Genomic DNA, 18,580 nt, shown 5'->3' on the forward strand with positions numbered 1-18,580 from the left:
GCATAAGTTAAATGGGGGCTTGCTTTGAAAAACCGAAGTTGTTTGTATAAACAGAACTGTGTGAACCACAAACAGGACACAGCATCATCACAAGTGACCCTTACTTGAGGGGAAGGTTCCAGCAGGGGTTAAGGAGGCACAGCTCTGAGCCCTGCCTTGACCAAAAGCTTCCCACATCCTGCCCAAGTGACACTTTAGTCTTTGGCTGGCAAAACAAGGACCTGTAGATGATATGAGATGCATGGCCATGGTGACACAGGGATGTCACCCCTGACGCTCCCTTGACAGGGTGAGGGTGTGAAAAACATAAGAAGATGCTTGGAGGATGGTCCTGCCAAGACAGACATGGAAGGTGGTAGGGATGTCTAAGGACAGCAGTGAAGGAGGAGCATTTTGGAGTGCATGTTGCTACTAGTGAAATGTTCACAAGTACCCCCAAAAGATGCTGATATCAGAGGGGCACCCCAAAAGTGCTGGTCATGAGCCTGCCAAGGTGCTTGAGTGGCAAGGCTCTGGCTATTGAGAGCTGGGATTGCTGCCTGTCTCCACCTCCCCCAGGTGAAGACCCTCTGCCCCTCCGTCCTGCCCCGCCGGCTCCCACCCGAGCGACAGCATCCCCTCCGCGGGCGGAACGTGAAACCGGGGAAGGCACCCCGGAGCGCTGGGCACACCCGGCGGGACGGGATGCCCTGAAGGTCGGGGACCCCCCTGGGGGGCCGAGGCCGCCCCGGCGAGGCGCTGCCGCTGGAGGTCGCGGGCGAGCGGCGCGGGGAGCCAGAAGTCCCCGCTGAAAGCGGAACCGGCGGCGGCGGGCGGCTCCGGCAGCGGCGGGGCGAGAGGCTCCCGGGGCGGGCAGGGAAGGGCAGCGCAGGGCAGCGCACGGCAGGGCAGGGCAGGGCAGGGCAGAGCAGCACCGCCCCGGTGCGTCCCGGCGGCCGGAGGCGCGCTCGGCGTGCGCGGGGCGAGCGGGGCCGAATGGAGCCGCCCGGGCGCCGCCCGCCTCGCCAGCGCCCCCCGCCCGCGCCATGAGGCTGCCGTAGCGCGGCGGACCGAGCGCAGCCCCGCCGAGCCGCCCCCATGGCGAAGGAGAGGAGCAGGAAGGCGCTGGTGGAGCTGCTCCAGCGGCCGGGGAACGCGGCGTGCGCCGACTGCGCCGCCCCGGGTAAGGGCAGGGCAGGGGAGGCGGGGGGCGCGGGCGGCGGCTGCACCTGCACCTGTCCGCACCGCACCGCACCGCACCGACCCGCATGGCACCGAACCGCACGGCACGGCTCGGCTCGGCACGGCTCGGATCGGCTCGGCAGCGACGGGGCGCGGGGCTCTGCCCGCTCCGGGAGCGGCGGGGGTTGCGCCCCGCCGAGGGTGTGCCCGACCCCCCTCCGCACGGCGGGGGATGCAGCGGGGATGCTCGGCGGTGCTGGAGGGATGCGCTGCCCTGCCGCGGTCCCCGCGGAGCAGCCCCGGCTGGGGTTTGCCCAGTTTCCCCCGGCCCGGCCCGGCTCCTCGGCCGGCCGTGAGCGCTGATGTCATCCCGGCGGGTCCCCGCGGGCTGCAGCGCAGCCGGGGCCGGGAGCCGGGCGGTGGGGGCTCTGCCGGGGTGCCCTGGGCTGCGGGGGCGGCGTGTCCTCCGTGTCCCCTCGGCTGCTCCTGCCCTGGCAGTGAGCAAACACATGGGGACAACCGCAGGCAGCGCTGCGGACATCCTGCCCGACAACCTTTGCCCAGCTGCCATCGATGGGTGCCTGAGCTGCGCAGGGAGCGGGGCTGGAATGTCTGTAGACGTCTCCGTGTGCGGAGGGGAGAGAATCTGCGCTGGGAATGTCTTCTTCACCCTTTGGATGGTGAATTGTTGGGGTCTGGGTGTGATGCTCTTGCTGAGCAGGGTCTGCATGGAGTGGTGGCATCTGTCTTTGAGAACAACCTTAGAGAAATTGCAGAGCAAGTAACTTTCCTTTTTTTAAAAAAGAAAAAAAAGCACCATATCGAAACACCTCAATTCGTATTAGCTTGAGCAGAATGGCTTTGGGGAGGTGGATAGAAAGGATGTCCTTCTCAGCCTCTGTCATTCTATAGGTTAAAGAAAAACCCAACACTTCAGCTGAGCCCTATTTTCCCAGCTATTGATTTGTTTAGGATGTCAAGAGCTATTGGACACCGCTATCCAGCCCGTACCATTACCAGTGGTTTTATATCCCTAATCTGCATCCCAGGACACTGCAGCTCACTTTCAGACGCGTTGTGTCCTCCGGTACCCAGCTGGAAAGGACAAAGAACTTTCGGCACAGCGTGAACGGCTTTGCAGCGCCGCTGCTCTGCCTGCTCCCACCCATCTGCTGCCGGCTGTTGCTGTCTGACTGTACCAGCCCACCTCGGAGGTGTCTTGCTGAGCACAACTTGGGCTCCCCGAGTGGGTGTCTGCCTAAATTTATTCCTTCCTGGAGGAAACTTTACAAACCCGGGCCGTTCGGATCAGTGGGGTGATTCTCCCTCGCCCTGTGGGTGTAGAACATAAAGCCCCCAGGCAAAAGGGGAAGTTTCTCAGCATCACCAGGGTGAAGATGGAGCTGTAGGTTAATAAAATAGCTCACATCAGGGAAAGAGGGTTGCTGTTAAAGGCACCAAAAGGGCTTGTAAAACAACAAAACCATATTTTGGTTTTGGTGACGTTTGTGTGCAGAGATGTCTTAGTGAATCTGAAAGTCAGAGAGGAGAATTTGGGCCAGTGTCTTTTGTAAGACAAGATGTGCTATATTAACATCGTTCATCCTCTTCTGAACTCTCGTAGCATTACTTCCTTAGGACCAGCTCCCTGTTCATCAACCCAATTTCTTTAGTGACTTCTTTGCTTCAGTTTCTTTGGCAAACGAGAGCTATTCATGGTGCTGTAATGTGCTCGTCTGCCTGGGAGGGACAATAAACTTGAGTTGCCCTGGGCTACTTAACATATTAGCTCGTGTCTGTAGGTAATACAGAAAATATTCAGCCTGAATTCAGTTATTCATTCTGGGCAGGTGTGGCAGGCCAGGTCTTTCTGGGGATGAGGTAATGCAGGAGAGGCAGGATAAGTATCCAGAGAGCCTCTAGAAAGGAGTGCAAGGGAATTCTTTGCTGAGAAATAGGATGCACAGAAAGGTAAAGGTGACAGCTGGAACCAGGTGGGCAACTGACACTGGAAAAGTACCAAAGCAGAGAAAATTAAGTGAGAGGGAAAGAAGAAGGAGGGTGGGGAATGAACAGGAGATGAGGAAAGCAGTGCAGACTTGTGCTTTCCCACATGCGAGTGTCATCATAGAGCTGATCTGGTAGAGCTGGCAGGGAACCCAAAGCTCAGGATCCTGATTTGATATTGCTGTTTCTCAGGTGGGTGAGTGCCTTTCCCTGAAATACCCTGTTAGTACAGGATCCATCATAAGAGGAAGCCATTTAGCTCGGGGATGCTCATAACAAACAATGGTATGGGTTGGAAATGTAACGGGAAAATTCTCTATTAGTCACTTTAATTTGTGTATTTGGAAGGCAGATGGGTTTTCTTTTTCTTTTGGAAATATTTGTTTGAGAAATCAGCCAGCCAGTGAAAGTTTGTTTATTTTTTTCCTTCCCTGCTGTCAAAAAGGGTTATTTTCTTTTGTTACTGTTTTGGAATCTGGGAGAGGCTCAGTAGCCAGAGCCCTGAAGCCACAGCTTGTCCCAGGTATTCTGTGTCCTTTAACAAACCCCTGGATTCCTGGTGCAAAGGAACTCTCAGCTTGGCATTATTGGGCTGTGACCAAACAAAAACCAAAATTGGGGGTGGACAGGAGGCATCAGGGGAGGCTTTTCCTGCTGGGCTGGGTGAATAACCTCATCCTCTGCAGGATCATCCCATCTCCTTGGGGAGATCTGGGCACAACCTGCTGCTTGCCTGGAGCTGGGCCAGAATTTGCCACTTAATCATGATTGAGGATTATTGAAGTGGCCAAGCCCTGTAAGGCTGCTCTGTTCGTGTTTGCCTGGTCTGTGCACAGGATATACACACTTGCAGCTGGGTGGAATGGGGTGTTGAATGTGCTGCTCAGAAGGGTCACATCTGGGTCTTCCCCAGCACCTATGGATATGACTGGAAAAAAAAAAAACTCTCTTGTGTGAAACCAGAGCTTTCAAAGAGATTTTGAGGGATGTCTCAGGTGGAGAGAACAGCCCTGGCCGTGGCAGCTGGGAATGCAGAAAGGATGCTAAAGTAGAAAGTGAAAATCAGAGTGTAAAATAACTGAGAGGTTACATTTTTCACTTGCAGGTTTTTTGTGTTTGTGGGGTTTTTTTAAAGTTTCTAGTTGAGTTTTTATTAATTGTATCTTTATCAAACCTTAAATTACAAAGAAAGGTTGTTTTGAATACAAGACATTTCAGTGGAAAAATGTCATTGATCTGTATTGAATAATGAGACTGCCTTGGCTCCATCTTCAGGAGTGAATTGTCTGGTAGGAAACACTGTAATAAAGTCATTAGCTGGGGCTTTGGGTCCTCTGTCATTACACACTTCTGTGTTCTGGGTGTTATGTTTTTTGTGGGTTTAAAGCTGTGCTTTCTCAGTGAAGACAGCATGGTAAATGCAGTCTTAAGTGCAAACTGAGCAACGTTACTGAATTGCTGGTGTGTAATGGCTCTCTGTGCATTAGAATAATCTTTTTTTCCTCAAGACTTATGTGACAGTTCAGCCTTTTTTTTCCTAAATGATCCTTTGTCTCAGGCAATCTTTCCTCACATCATGAGACGGATGGTTATCTCAGGGCATAACAGGACCTTGAGTATTTCTCTCTTTATTTTTCTATGACTTAGGCTCGTGTTTCCATGGAGTGAGAATCATTTTACATTGTAGGAGGACAGAGAGGCTCTGAAGACAGAAATGGAAATCCCATCAAAGCAGTCCTGCAGTTTAAACCCTCCAGCAGCAGTTTACGTGGCTTGTTATCATTTTCATCTTTGTTATTTGGGATGGATTACTGGGACACGGATCCTTGGGTGGCATCAGCCTCTGTGCTCAAGGCCCAGAGGGGATGAAGGATGGAGGAAGAGCAGAAGGCACACGCTGGAGGGGAGTCTGGAATTGGAGCTTTGTGCTGCAGAGTGAGCAGATCTGGTGCATCTCAAAGCCTGAGGGTTGCTCGAGGTGGCTGAGGTGGTTGTAAACACCTTTTCCTGTGGTCCCAGCATCTTCTCAGTCCTCCAGCAGGTGAAGCTTTCCCGTTCCCTGGATGTCACCGAGTGAGGGTGGTGATCACAGGGAAACACCTGAGCGCTGGGGATTGCTTGGTTTGCTCAGGATTCCGGAGGGCACTGATTTCATCTCAGCCCTCTCCTTCCCCCCATCCAACCGCTGGTCCTAAAAACCCAGATCGGGAGGAGACTGAGTCATCGGGTCCTGCCAAGGGCTGCCATCTGCAGCGACTCTGCCCATCCCCTCGGCAGTGATGGGCTCTGCCTCGCAGCTCCTTCCCTCTCTTGCCCCCACTGCCTCCCACTGGAAAGCTGTTCCAGAGCTCTGCTGCTCTAATGCCGTGAAATGGGCTTTTCATCTTCCAGCTCAAAGTGGAAACTTGTTCCTGCACCTCCATTGTCCTCTCACTTACATGCTGATTTTTTAAATTTTTGTTTTGGTGTTCCGTGGGAATTTTCCAGCCCTTCTCCCTGGGCATAAGCAGAGGGATAAGAAGGAAAAAAAATTAAAAATCTCACAGCAGTTGTGTTTAGCTCAATGCCACTTTCTGCAGGAAAAAGGACTTTTTGAAACAAAGGGGTTTTAATGTGATGGTGTTTTTTGTCCAGTCCTGGTGCCTGGGCTGCAGCACAGCCGTGGGCTGCAGACAGTGAGAGGGGGCTGCTGGGACCTGCCAGCTGAATTAAAAGACCTTGGCAAGTTCAGTGCCTTCACTGAAAAATTTTCCTACTTAGAGAGGAGTGTTGGTGGGAGGCGGTTTGACTTCAGCGTTAACTCTTTTATTGTTATTTTTCAACATGCATGACCAGGGTCTATTTATTAGCCTCCTAATCCTTCCCCAGAGTAAATAGCTGCAGAACTTCAGTGCTGAACACAAAGTTCTCTGTCTAGGGCATGGAGGAAATCAGCAGCAGCTGAGCAGCAAGTGGGAAAGGCTTTGTGCTTTTCCAAATTTTGGGACTCTTGATTTCTTGCTCTTGTCTGCTTTGAGTCTGTTGCTCGTCTACTTCATGGGATTGATGGTGTCTTGGGATTTTCAAGCTGCAGAGTTCACGGTTCACTGTGCTGGCTTTTCCTGAGGCTTGTGGTGGCAAGAAGGGCTGGGTGGAGAAGTTAATTTCTGAATTTAGCTGTGTTGCCCAAGTGTTTCAGTTTTGTTTTGCATTGCTTCTCTAATCTCTGGCTGTGCCTTTGCTCTCAGAATAATTAGATGGGAAAGTACCAGCCCAGTGCCATTCTTCTGAGTTTGGTTTAGCTTTGTTTGTTTCTTTAATTTTTAAAATGAAGCTGACTCAAGTCTTTATTTTGAAAGTCATTATAATCTGTTTATAAGTTACCAGGAATCTCTACCACATTGGGCAGTGAAAGCCTTTTAGAGCTGGAATTGGTCATTCAGGATAAGAGTCTTTCTGCACTTACAGCAGTGTATTTGGTTTAATGTTCCCATTGTTCCTCGTTCATTTTTATTCCTTTTGGCTTGAAATAATGGAATAAAGTAATTTGTGTGGAACTTAGGCATGCTGGAGAGTTTTCATTAGGCTTCACTGCTGTTTGCTCAAAATTCTGGAGGCTTAGGAAAAATCTTCTTTGAGCAATGCCCAAAGAGCCCAGATTATGACATATTGCCATTTCAGTGCACCTTTTTGGGACATGTCCAGACAGAGTAATAAAATCACTGAACTCTCAGTGATATCCAGCATGGAGAACATGTTCCAGCTGTTGGAGTGTCCAGCAGCAAGGTGGACTTCACTTGTCTATGGAGGACTCAGCTTGCCAGCTGTGCATCCTGGGGTCACTGGTTGACTAAATTGATGGTTCTGCCCCAAAATCCACTGATTTGTGTGAGGACACTTATGAAAATTTGCTTTCCTGTTTGATAAGATGTTGTCTTATCTCTGGTGCAGTTGACTGAAGGGTTGGAGTTTGTGATAAACCAAGGCTGGGGGTCACTGGTCATCCACCATGTCTCTGAGCTGAGAGTTTTCTGCTGCAGAGAAGAAAGGAAGAAAGAGGGACTGTGATGAGTTTGGGGAGCAACAGAGCCACTGACAGCCATTCAAAAGGCTCTGGAGAAGCACCCCTGCAGCAGTGGGTTCATGCTCTGGCTGTCACCAGCCCTACAGAAGATGTGTGGGTGTGATGCTCTCATCACTGGCTTTGTTCAAAAATGGTGTCACGGGTGGGAGAGAAGGGGAAGCAGCGTTGGCAGAGCTCTCCAGGAGCTGGAGCTGGGGAATCCTCCACCCCCTCCTTCCTGGCCACAGGCAGAGCTGTGACACGGGGAGGTCACAGGGATGCACGAGCCCCAGGGCTCACATGGCTCTGTAATCCTCTGGTTTGTTCAGATGATGCTGAGAAATTCCTTTTGGCTTTCAGCTAAAGCCTGGGAAAGGCTTGGGCTGCCTTGCTTTCTGTTAGATGTCCTCAGCCAGGAGGGCAAGAGCCACGAGAAATCTCAAATTGTGGTAGCAGTGACATTTCAGAGAGACTTGCCCTGGTTGATCCATTGGTTCTGGGGGTTTTCACTACCCAGCAATTTTTTAGATGGGGCTAAGTCGTTTCCTGAGGCCTTTGAACTCTTCTCCTGCCTGGTGTTCCCTGTGGCACTAGAATTAGTTGCCAAATGTGGGTAGTTTTGGGCTGTGACAGGAGAGCAGCACTCAACCAGCTGAGCATCTACAGCTCTTCCATCCACCCTCACCACGTGATAGACATGTTTCTAAAGCCAGAAGAGCAGTGGGGAGGAAATTGCCATAAATACCTGGCAGAGATCTGAATGGCTGGGGTTGGGTCTGGCAGGGCAGGTGAAATGTGCAGCTCTATCCATGCTGTCCCCCCAGTTTGCTGTGTGGTGGTGCTGGATGGAGATGGATTTGGGTCTAGGCAAGAGGGGAAGTGCTGAAAGGAAGGAGTCCAGGAGGAGATAGCTACTGGCTGTGGTTTTATTGAACAAGAATGAAACTATTTATGAGAACATTCCTTCCAAGGCTGGTCAGCACTGACCCCATTGTCTCTGCTCCTCTGAAGGAGTGTCACCTTCTGGCAGCCACAGGGGTGACACTGTGTGTATGATGTGATATATGTGTGCATATGTACCTTGTGATGTAATCCAGATTTTGTTTCCTTAATTAGACAAGGCTTGGCATGGTTGGAGCAAGGGGGAAACATGTTCAAGAGGCTGGTCTGAAGAAGATGCTGTTGGTATGAAAGAATGCTTTAAAGCCCAGATGTGACTGAAACCTGCAGCTTGAGGTGCTGTTTGCCTGTGTCAGGAAGAGACAGCTTGGCTGTGAGCTGACTTGGTGGCCACTGGAGCTGGAGGCTCCTCCAGGGTCTTCTTGCAGGATGTTCCTCCACCAGAATGTGTCCCCATCCCAGGCTGGAGGAAGGTGTGGTGTCCCCTGGTCCTGTCACACAGCAGTGCAGGGGTTACCTCTTGGAGGACACTTTATAAGCCTGAGTCCATGAAGTTGCAGACAACCTAAGATAAATCTGTTGTTAAAGAGGCTTTGGGACTCCCCATAAAACCTGTTTTATTGGCCAGGGCATACTTTGATACGTGGCTCACTGGGCTGGGCAGTTCTTTGATCAGATCCCATTCCTCTGGGAAGGACTGAAGCTCAGTTATCCTGGAGTGACTGTGCTGGGCACAGGGATCCAAATCCAAGCTTTGCTGCCACAGCTTCCTCACCACTGCCACTGCTCAGTCCTCTGGACCTCTTTCCATTCCTTGTATCTGATCCTCTGCATGAAGGTCAGTGATGGTGTTTCGACACGAGACCCTGCTGCTTTCACCTTGCCTGACTTGCATCCTTTGGGACCTTTCAGCAGTGCTGCACCTTGGGATGTTTTTGGGGCAGGATGTTTGGAGGGTCCCAGACTTTTATTACAAAATGTTTGGAGATGGGAGAGGACAACACCATGAATTAAAGCACAGAAAGGGCCTGAGCATTCAAAACTCTTGATTTTTGCTGGCGACCTGCAGCCCCATAACTGGCCACAGTCTCTGAGGTCGGAATAAGTGGGGTGCATGAGTGGGGATGGATGTGAAGCTGAGTCACCCAGAGCTTGTAGAAGGAGCAGGGTGGGTAGCACCAAGCCCTTAGATCGATATGTTTTATATTTGCCAGGCTTCAGCTGGAGTCACTGGGGTCTCACATGAGGCTAGGAGACCATGTGAACCAGCAAAAAACCACCTTTATTTGTGTCTGCTGGTGCCAGCCATGTGCCCAGGGAGCTGTAGCTGTCAGGGCTTGTATCAGCTTGGGAATTTGCTCCCCTCTCCCAGGTGGGCTCTGCTGTGTCTGGTGAGAATCCTCACTCAGCTCTGGGCTTTACATCTGAGCAGAACCACCTCTGGAGAGCTGAACTGTTCTTCCCCAGGGTGTGCTGGGCTGGGGTAGTGGCTGTCCCTGTGGCAGGGCTGGTGGCAGCCCTCAGCCACCCCTCAGGAGCTCAGCTGCCCCATGCCAGCCTGCTCCCTGCACCGACACAGGCAGAGCATTAAATATGGATAAGGAGGAGGAAGCACATTCCCTTGCCTTTTATAAATAATGGCTGTGCTCGGGGAGTGAGTGTTTAGTGTAATTACTGCGGGGGAACAAACAGATGACGAGGGGCTGTGAGAAGGGAACACTGCCTTACCCCCTGCCAGCCTGATGCCAGGAGTTTGCCTCGGGGCTCCCAGCCTGTGGGTTTGGGAAGGATGGAGGATTTAGTGTCTGATTTAGTGTCTGACTCTCCCCGAAGCTCCTCCTGCCAGGGCGCAGCTGGATCCTCAGGCGCTGACATTTGCCAGTGGAGTTCAAACAAAGATCCCTGTCTTGGCCTTCCCGGCGGGGCAGTGCCAGGGACACTGCTGGATGTGTCCTGCTGGACACTGCTGGGTATGTCCTGCTCCCTGCCCCTGCCCTCCTCCTGTTCCTCTGTCTCCCCGCTTCAGGCAGTGCCTCTCCCAAGGAGGAATTTGGAGGCAAGGGACTCGTGTTTAAAGGGCTTTGTGTGAGATGTCAGCCCGGGGCTGTAAACAGTGCATGGTTTTGCTCAGAGAAAGTACAGAGCTGCCACTGGCAGCGTTTTTCCACTAAGGCAAGGGCTGGAAACCTCCTGCCATGGAGGGCTGGGCTGTGGGAGGAAAGTCTCTGTGTGGAGCACATGTAATAAATAAATCAAAAGGGAGCAGCAAGGCAGCAGCACAGTGGTTTCCCTGAGCTGGTGTAGTTTCTGCTCCATGTAGTGTTTGGGTGGAATTTCCTCATGAAAGATGGATATTCCTCTCTTCTCATCACGTGAGCATGGAGTGAGTTGTGGAGGTCTTGGGCACATGCAGTTGTCTGTATATTGGGGTTTTGTGAATAACAGTTGTTAGTTTAATTTGCATTCTTATCAATTTAGACATCTGTTTTCCCTGTGCATTTATTTGCTGCCTTTAGAATCAGTGACATCAGACCTGCTGACTCCTGAACTCATCTGCCATGCCCTGTCCTGCCCTGTCTCTGCCTCTTCCTGCCCTGAATACCAATCAAGTGCAATTCTCTCTTTCTTTCTTTCTCTTTCCAGACCCAGACTGGGCATCCCACAGCCTAGGGATCTTCATCTGCTTGAATTGTTCAGGAATCCATCGCAGCATCCCCCAGGTCAGCAAGGTGAAGTCGGTGCGCCTGGATGACTGGGATGATGCCCAGGTGGAGGTGAGTGTGCCTGGGGCTGCCAGTGCCAGGGGGTTTGGGCTCTTCCCTTTGGAGCCCCTGCTAAAAATGCCACAGGAAATGGGATTTCAGAAAGCTTGTCTAGATAAGGGATGTGGGAATGAGGTGGTGCTGATTGAAACAGAACACCCATTTCTTCAAGAATTTGTGAGGGTTTCCCCCAGCCCTATAAAAATATCAATGGAGTGCATTACTATTTTTAATGAGTTTTCTGCTCTTGTTTCTTACAATATCTCTAGCCCAGACTAGACTTGTGGTTCTACCACCCCAGCCCAGCTGTTTCTGGCTTTGTTCCTCTTAAACTCACATCTTGAAAAACCAAACCCTCCTGATATAAGTTCTCTCTATTTATGCCACACATCTGCCTAGGTTTGGGTGGTGCTGCTAAAGGCACCCAGGAAACCTTCCTGCTTTGACTACAGGTTTCTTTAAAGGCATGAAAACTCTGCCAGTCATTGATTTCTGCCTTCTACATGTAGAGTTGAGGTTTTTCTGAAAGCTGGATCTCATGGAGTTGTGTGTCTCATGAGAATAGGCCTTAGTGTTGCATGGGTATTTCCTCCCCTGATGTTTTTGGGGGCAAATAGATTGAATATGTAAATGTGAGAAATTCAAAACCATGACAATAATAATAAAAAAAAAGCTTAGCTGCTTGTTCTGTTTGTATGCTTGGCATTTGACACCAAACAAAATGTATTAAGCATGGCTGCCTGGAAAAGAATGGGTTTTTTACACTTATAAAGTGAATTTCGAGACATAAAATATATGAATAAGGAAATAAATAGTTTTCTTTGCTCAGTCCTCAACTAGCCATTTGTATACAAGATCAGAAGGAAAGGAGGGCTGTCAGCATAGATAGAAACATTATATATTTATTTATGGGAAGGAGGCTGTCATGGCAGATAGACCTTTATTTATTTATTTATTTATTTATCAATTTAAACTCCTTCCTGAGGTGGCTGGAATGGCTTTGCAGTTTTTGCAGCAATCCTTCTGTGCACAGTCCTGGGGAAACCTCTCAGTAAGCAAACAGGTCCCCCGTCCCAAAAATCTTATTGTTCTGTAGAAGCAAAAGAGATTAAAGGAAAATACTGTTGACATTTTAAAAAATTTCTATTTTTTCTCTTTTTACAGTTTATGGCCTCGAATGGAAACAATGTAGCAAAAGCAAAATATGAATCTAAAATGCCACCATTTTATTATAAACCAACGTATCTTGACTGCCAGTAAGTAAATACCTCTGCTGGTAAACAGCATTTATTTGTTTGTGCAGCTGCAGCCTCTGTAATACTTTAGTTTTAGCATAATACTATTTTTTTTTTAGCCACAATGGAGGTTTCATTTATAAAAGGCCCTGAAAATGTTTTTCCTTCTACAGGCATATGGTAGAGTTTATGCTACGCGTGGGATCTTATTTAATAAGTACAGTTGAGATGATGCAGGGAAGTCAATAGTTTCTCTGTTCCCCAGACTCTTCAGGTTTCTGAAGCTACAAGAATGCCAATTTCTACTCATTGATTTCCTCTGTCTTCTCAAATCCCCCTCCTGCATCAAAACAGAACTTGCTAATCTGCTGTGTGAGATGCTGGGTTACTTAATGCAAAAATACTGGGATTTTGTGTTGGTTTTTTTTTTTAACCTAGATGACAAAAAGTCTCCTCCATGAAGGCTGGTAAAAGGCAGTGTCTCCCATACATGTAGAGCAAACCTCCCTAGAAAGCTGGGGTGTGCTTTGTAGAGCAAGAAGCTGAGCAGCCAGAATTTCCTGTACCATCCAGGGTGCAAGGAGATGAGCTGAATTTGGCTTTCAGGGTCCAACCCTGCCGTGTCCAAGGTGGTTTTGTGTCTTTGTGTGAGTGGTGCTGCCTGGCCTGACAAGGAAAAAGCATCCATTAATGCAGTGTTCTGAGCTCCAGAATTCCAGCAGCTTGGCTGTGCCATTTTGAGACACAGATGTGCTTCTCGTGTTGGGGTTGGAGGAGTAAGATTGGCAGGAGAAACACAATTCTAGGGAATTTTGATTTTATTTACCCCTAAGTCTTGGTTAAGTTCAGTCAGATGCTGTCTGTCTGATGCTCAGGTTGTCTAGGAGAAGATTCCTGGTTCTTTTCCATGCTCCATCCCTGCCTGGAGGGTGCAGAGCTGGTGCTGGGAGAGCAGGGCAGGGAGCAGGACAGGGAGCAGGACAGGAGGAAGCAGGACAGGTCCCTCTCCAGCTCGGATGTCCCCACATCTGGGTGCCACTCACACCTGGCTCTCCTTGCTTGGGTCAGGCTGAGGCACAGGAGGAGCTGCTCCTGCTCTCAGGCAGCTTGGAGACCACAAGCATTCCCATTCCTCCTGCTGTGGGGCTCCAGGGGTGTGTGGCTGGTTCTGTGCTCCTCAGCCAGGCAGCTCAGCTTTGCTGCGGTGCTGTTTCCCTCCCTCCATCCTTTGGAGCTCTGTCACCCCAGGAAGCTGTGCCAGGATGGCTCTGCTCCATCCCCAGCCCTGCCAGGGCTGTCTGAGCTCACAGGGACCCTGCTGGGGCAGCCACTGCCTCCACAGCCCTTCCCCATGGCTGGTGCAGTGGCACAGGGCTGGGCTGGAAACCTGGGGGAAGTTGGAATAGGAGACTGAAAGGATTTTCTGTTGTTATTTCTTTTTGGTTGTTTATTGATTGATTGGGAGGATGAGGCAAGGCCAGTCTTGCTGGAAGCAGCTGGAACACTGACTTCTGACCCTTTTCTGGTCCCATCTTGTCCCTGTTCTGCACTCGGGACAATTCCCAGCCTGGTTTCTGTACTCAGCCTGGAGCTCTGCTCTGGTAGGGGCTCTCTGGAGCAGCACTGCTGGGTCCCTGCAATACCAGCAGGGTGCAGTGAGCTGGATGTGACCTCTTCCAGGAGCAGATGATCTCCTGACAGTGCTGCAGGATCAGCAGCTGTGGGCACATTACACCCCGGGGGTGTCTCGAGGATGCTGTGCCAGGCTGTATTTTCCTTTCCCTAGTTCAGGGCTCTCTGTGCCTCTCAACAGATGCATGCTAAACAAGTGCAGGGGAGTTGCTGCTTTTTGCAGGAATATATATTTAGCTTTTTCCCCGCCTCGCTGCAGTCCAGTCACTGCAATAGCATGAGTTGTTCCCAGCTCCCAGCCCTGGGAAGCATTGCCATGGATGACACCTCCAACCAGCTCTGGCAGTGATTCCAGCCACGTTCTGCAGCATCAAGGGGTTTTGGTGCTTCTGATTCCAACAGCAGCACAAGCTGGACAGCTGCAGTGCCTGGGCAGGCTGTGGGAGCTGCCCTGGGCATGGCAGGATGCTGATGAGCCATAACAGAGCTGTTTCTTCATTTGAAGCTTCTTAATTTTATAATGCTGCTTCTGGAATCCCTCTGCTTTCGTTGCATGAAGAGCTGTGAAGTTCAGAGTGAGAGGGAAGAAGTGCTGCAGCGCCAGCTTGTCCTTTTTTCTTCTTGCCTGCAATGTTGTGGTGGACTCCTTGGGAAATTCATGGTGTTTGCCTGCTGCATTTGGCTTCTGTATCCTTCAGAAACCCCATTGTGGCTTCCTGGTTCTGCATGATACTTGGCAAAGGTTAGGGAAGTTGGAGAGGTGCTCTGGAGCTGCCCAGGGAAAATTTACCAGCTGTTCATAGACAAAAAACAAAACAAAACTGAAAGAAAAACAAACAAACAACAAAAACCCGAACAAACAAATTCCCCTTCTGTCCTTTCCTCTCATCTCCTCTCTGCCAGCACCTTGCCCCATGCCTCAGGAGCAGTGGCAAGGCTGCTGTACCTCTGGGAATCCCTAACAGTGAAATGAGTCCCAGACTCTGGGATTTCCTGCACCGCTGCACTGTTGGCCCAAAGAGCTTTGGGTGAGGAGTTTAAACCACAAAACCTCTCTCTGGATTGTCACGAGTGGTCATGGCCCAGCTTGGTACACCACAGCAGCAGATGGAGAGCTGCAGAGCTGCCTTTTCTGGGGCAGATACATTGCAAGCACATGGCTGAGTTTCAAGCCACCACAGAGCAGCAGGGTTGGCATCACTCTTGAGTGAAAGCAAAGGAAAAAGGCTTTGTTCAGTCTTTTTCTTGGTTGGACACTGATAGAAGAAAGTGAGATAACATCTTACTGGGCTTTTGCAGAACTGGAAGCACATCCATGTCCCTGCCCAATGCCTAATACCCAAAACCATCATGTTCTGTTGCTGGATTGAGGAATGCAGATCCTCATCCTGCAGAACTGTGCAGAGCTGCAGTGCATTGCTCTGCTTCTCTCTCCATGCCTGGATAAGTGGGAGCTACATCTGCTCCTCATGCAGAGCACTTCGATGTACTGACTGTCAGCCCAGAAAAATGGGGCAGAACGAGCTGGCATGAGTTGTGCTGGGTGGTTGTCTTATCTGGAACGAGATGAGGCAGCTAAGAGAGGCTCACATCTCGAGGAGTCATCCATGTAGTCATCTGAAGAACAACAGTTATTAGCTGAAGTGGCTTTTTGTATTGATTAAGGATGTGCAGGGAGAAAATTGCCTGGTAGATCCGCTGGATGTTTTTTTTTCTTTATAATTTAAAGCTTGGTAGGTTTGGTGGAGGAGCTGCCAAGCCCAGGTGCTGAGATCTGCCCACCCCTTCAATTCTGACCAGCCACAGGGTTTTCTCTTCTTGTTGTTCATTTTCTCTGTGCTGTTAGCTTGTAAACCTCTTAATTCGTATTGATTCCTTTAATTTCCAGAGGAAATTGCTACAAGTTTAAGGTGGTACCGACAGAGGTTGTTTCCTACATGTTTTTAATCGGTGCTTAACCATTCTGAAAAATAGCATTGGAGTGAACTGGACTGTGCATGTAAAACAATCAAACACATAAGGAACCAGTTAGCATTTTAATTGAGAATGTCATGATTTTGCATACTCAAATTCAATTTTAACTTCTCCAAATCCACAATGCAAGGGTTTTATGCCTTTAGAGCCAAAACCCCTGTCTTTTTGCTCTCTTGCTGTTGGGCACTGGTCTTGGGGAGGGGGAATGGCACAGCAGTCCTGAGGTGATGCACAGAGAGCCTGCAAGAAGCCCCCCAGCTACCTCATGCCTCCACAAAGCTGTTGAAAAGTCCTTACAGCAAGAACTTACTAGATAGGAAAAGAGTGTGAAGCCAGACAGGCTTTCAGTCTATGCTGCAGTTGCTCTCCTTGCAGTCTGAGCAAAAAATTTGGACTCGGACTGAAAATTTCATTAAAGCAGTTGTTTGACACAAACCTGGCATGGCTGCATCCACCAAGCTGCCTGTGGAAAGCAGATTGGCTTTTGCTGGAAAAACCTCTGACAAATTCCAGAAGCTACAAATTTGGCTTCTGCAAGTGGCATTTCTGGATGACATTCATTCCTTTTGTCTTTCTTGGACTTGATGGTGCCTCACCAGGATGCAATTAGACAGTGGTAGTGTGTGGTGTTTGATGTCTTTTGGGCCACTTTCACCTCTGGCTGGGGTTTCTTGTCACTCAGATGTCTCCAAAAAAGCCACAGCAGCTTCTGTGGGGTGTGCTCTGGAGTGCATCAGCCAGCCCAGCTGAGAGGCTTGGGAAAAAATAAACCTGAGGCTCTGAATTTGGCTGGCCAGCACCTCCTCCACACAGCACACTGAAGCCATGCAGCCCCAGTTTGATATTAAACTGCTTGAGCAGCTTTTCCTGTGGTGCTTTTTTGCTGAGAGCAAAAGGCTTTGAGTAGGTGGGACAGAGATAAAACTGCTGCAGTGGCTTCTTCTGGAACCTTCCTCTGCTCCTGGGCAGAGCCCTTGTTTCCATGTGGGTGGTCAGGAAAGCAAACAAGTGCCTACAATGAGGTTTGGAGCTCTTGCTGTTGGCTTTCTTGGCCTCTGGACCTGCTGCCTCCTCAGTACAGCCCAGTTCTTTCCCATATGGGAGGTGAATTTTCCCTTATTCTGTTGGAAATGTGGATTTCCTTAGCGTTTTGTTTTGTTGATGGGGTTTTTTTCATTTGCCTCTAGGTTTTTGATGAGCACAAGGACTTTTCTGTTCTAATTGCCAAAAAATGACATGTTCCCTGTAACCAGCAGCCTGACAGACTTTAGGTGGGCTGCTGAAGCTTTTGGAGTTGATCCCGAAAGCTGTGCGTCTCCGCAGTTCAGGAATGATGCACTTACACTCTTCTAACAAATAAATTATGTATTTGCTTATTTGCTCCATTATCCCATCACCAGAAGTGCTGTAAAATACCATGGAGATGTTACTACAGCCCTTTCTGGTTGCAGAACTCCTTCTGGAGTCAAAGGTGGGTTTGGATAGAGGGTCCTGTATTTGGTATGTGATGTCTGCCCTGGGTTATTTACACACACAGTCACCTCTGGAAAAGTACATTTCAACTAAAACCCAGCAACAGATATTTCAAAAGCCCCTGAGGACAAATTAAGATCAGCTCAGCAGTCCACTGAAAGTGGTGGCTGTTTTCATACAATCCCTGGATGGTGAATGTGGTCAAATCCCTGCTCAGCTTCTCTGTTGCAGCAAAGAGAGATGGTGAACTCCTCACCGCCCTATTGGGTTTTTGTTTGGGTTTTTGTTTTGGTTTCTTTTACTGGAGTTGTTCTGCTTTCTATAAATACCCACTGGAGCAGAAGCTGTGGCTACTGGCCCTGTGCTGAGTTGTCTGAACTGTGGGCTGCTCTTGGTGTATCCTGGCTTTTGGGAAATCATTGCTGAAAGAGCTTGGGTTTGTGATGATGGGGAAAGGGGAAGAATGTGAGAACTGCCAGGAAGTTGCTGGGAAGGCAACACAGATGGAGTCCTGTGTGCTCTGGGAACTTCCATCAGGGCCAGATGCTGACAGAGGCCACCCAGAGCCTTTTGCAGCTTCTCAGGGCACCCTTTGGGCGACTGTCCTCTTGCCCAAGAGCTCTGGAGATGCTGGAGCAGCTCTGTGAGCAGTGCTGAGGGCAGCCAGCCCCTGCAGGGAAGCGTTCCCTGAGGAACAAGCCCCGCAGCAGATCTGCTGTATGATCTGCATCCTCCAGCAGGAGTGTTTTCCCACTGCTGCACATGAATCTTAATTTCTGCTGTATTTAAACACCCATGCTGGAAGGCTGACTCTCAGAGAGCAGCTGCAGCTCCTGCTGAATCCACTGACGTCAGCTGGAGCCGAGGGTGGTGTGAATTTTCTTCCTCCCAGTTCGATCCCTAATCGTCTTGGTGGAAAGGTCTGAGTTTGGCTGCAGTGATAACAAGCTGGCCAGGGAAAATGGCAAGAAGGGTAGTAAATTCAAGCGTTTGTGTTTATTTTATGATTAAATTTTGGTGGCTCTGCTGATTAGTAACAGCATTATAGAGCAGGCTTTTCAGTCCCACCTTCTGGGGTATCAGCCTTCTGTGCAAATCTATTGAATGTGTTTGCTGTACCTGCAGATGCATTTTCTTAAGCAATGTTGTTGTGTTTGTATTCTTTGAGCATTTCTGGGATGTGCCTGCTGAAAAGATACCATTTAGTTTGCATAATCAGCAAAAAGGGAAAGGTGATTAAGCATCTGAACAGCTTTCATTGGCAGAGAAGTTGATGTGTTGAAGTGTGATGGTTTTACAAAACACACCCAGTGCTGGGGGATCTTTTACTGTCTTCAGTGTAGGCTGCTCCAAAATGTCTGCTGTGAAGCTGGGATAACACATGCCTTTATTTC

The 18,580-nt window shown here is 49.7% G+C and overlaps 1 protein-coding gene across 1 annotated transcript in view; it reads left to right on the top strand.

The window, feature by feature from the left end:
• The first annotated feature begins 814 nt into the window (after positions 1-814).
• The window catches only part of ADAP1 (ArfGAP with dual PH domains 1), a 48,290-nt gene continuing 30,524 nt past the window's right edge, over positions 815-18,580 (top strand). Inside the window, exons 1-3 of the mRNA XM_085074623.1 lie at positions 815-1,162; positions 10,754-10,884; positions 12,037-12,128. Of these exons, the coding sequence (XP_084930749.1) occupies positions 1,078-1,162; positions 10,754-10,884; positions 12,037-12,128 (308 nt within the window). The 5' untranslated portion in view covers positions 815-1,077. The remainder of the gene's footprint in view (positions 1,163-10,753; positions 10,885-12,036; positions 12,129-18,580) is intronic.

Source organism: Lichenostomus cassidix, chromosome 14 (genome assembly GCF_008360975.1).
Source record: "Lichenostomus cassidix isolate B80296 chromosome 14, HeHo_3.0, whole genome shotgun sequence".
Taxonomy (NCBI): Eukaryota; Metazoa; Chordata; class Aves; order Passeriformes; family Meliphagidae; genus Lichenostomus; species Lichenostomus cassidix.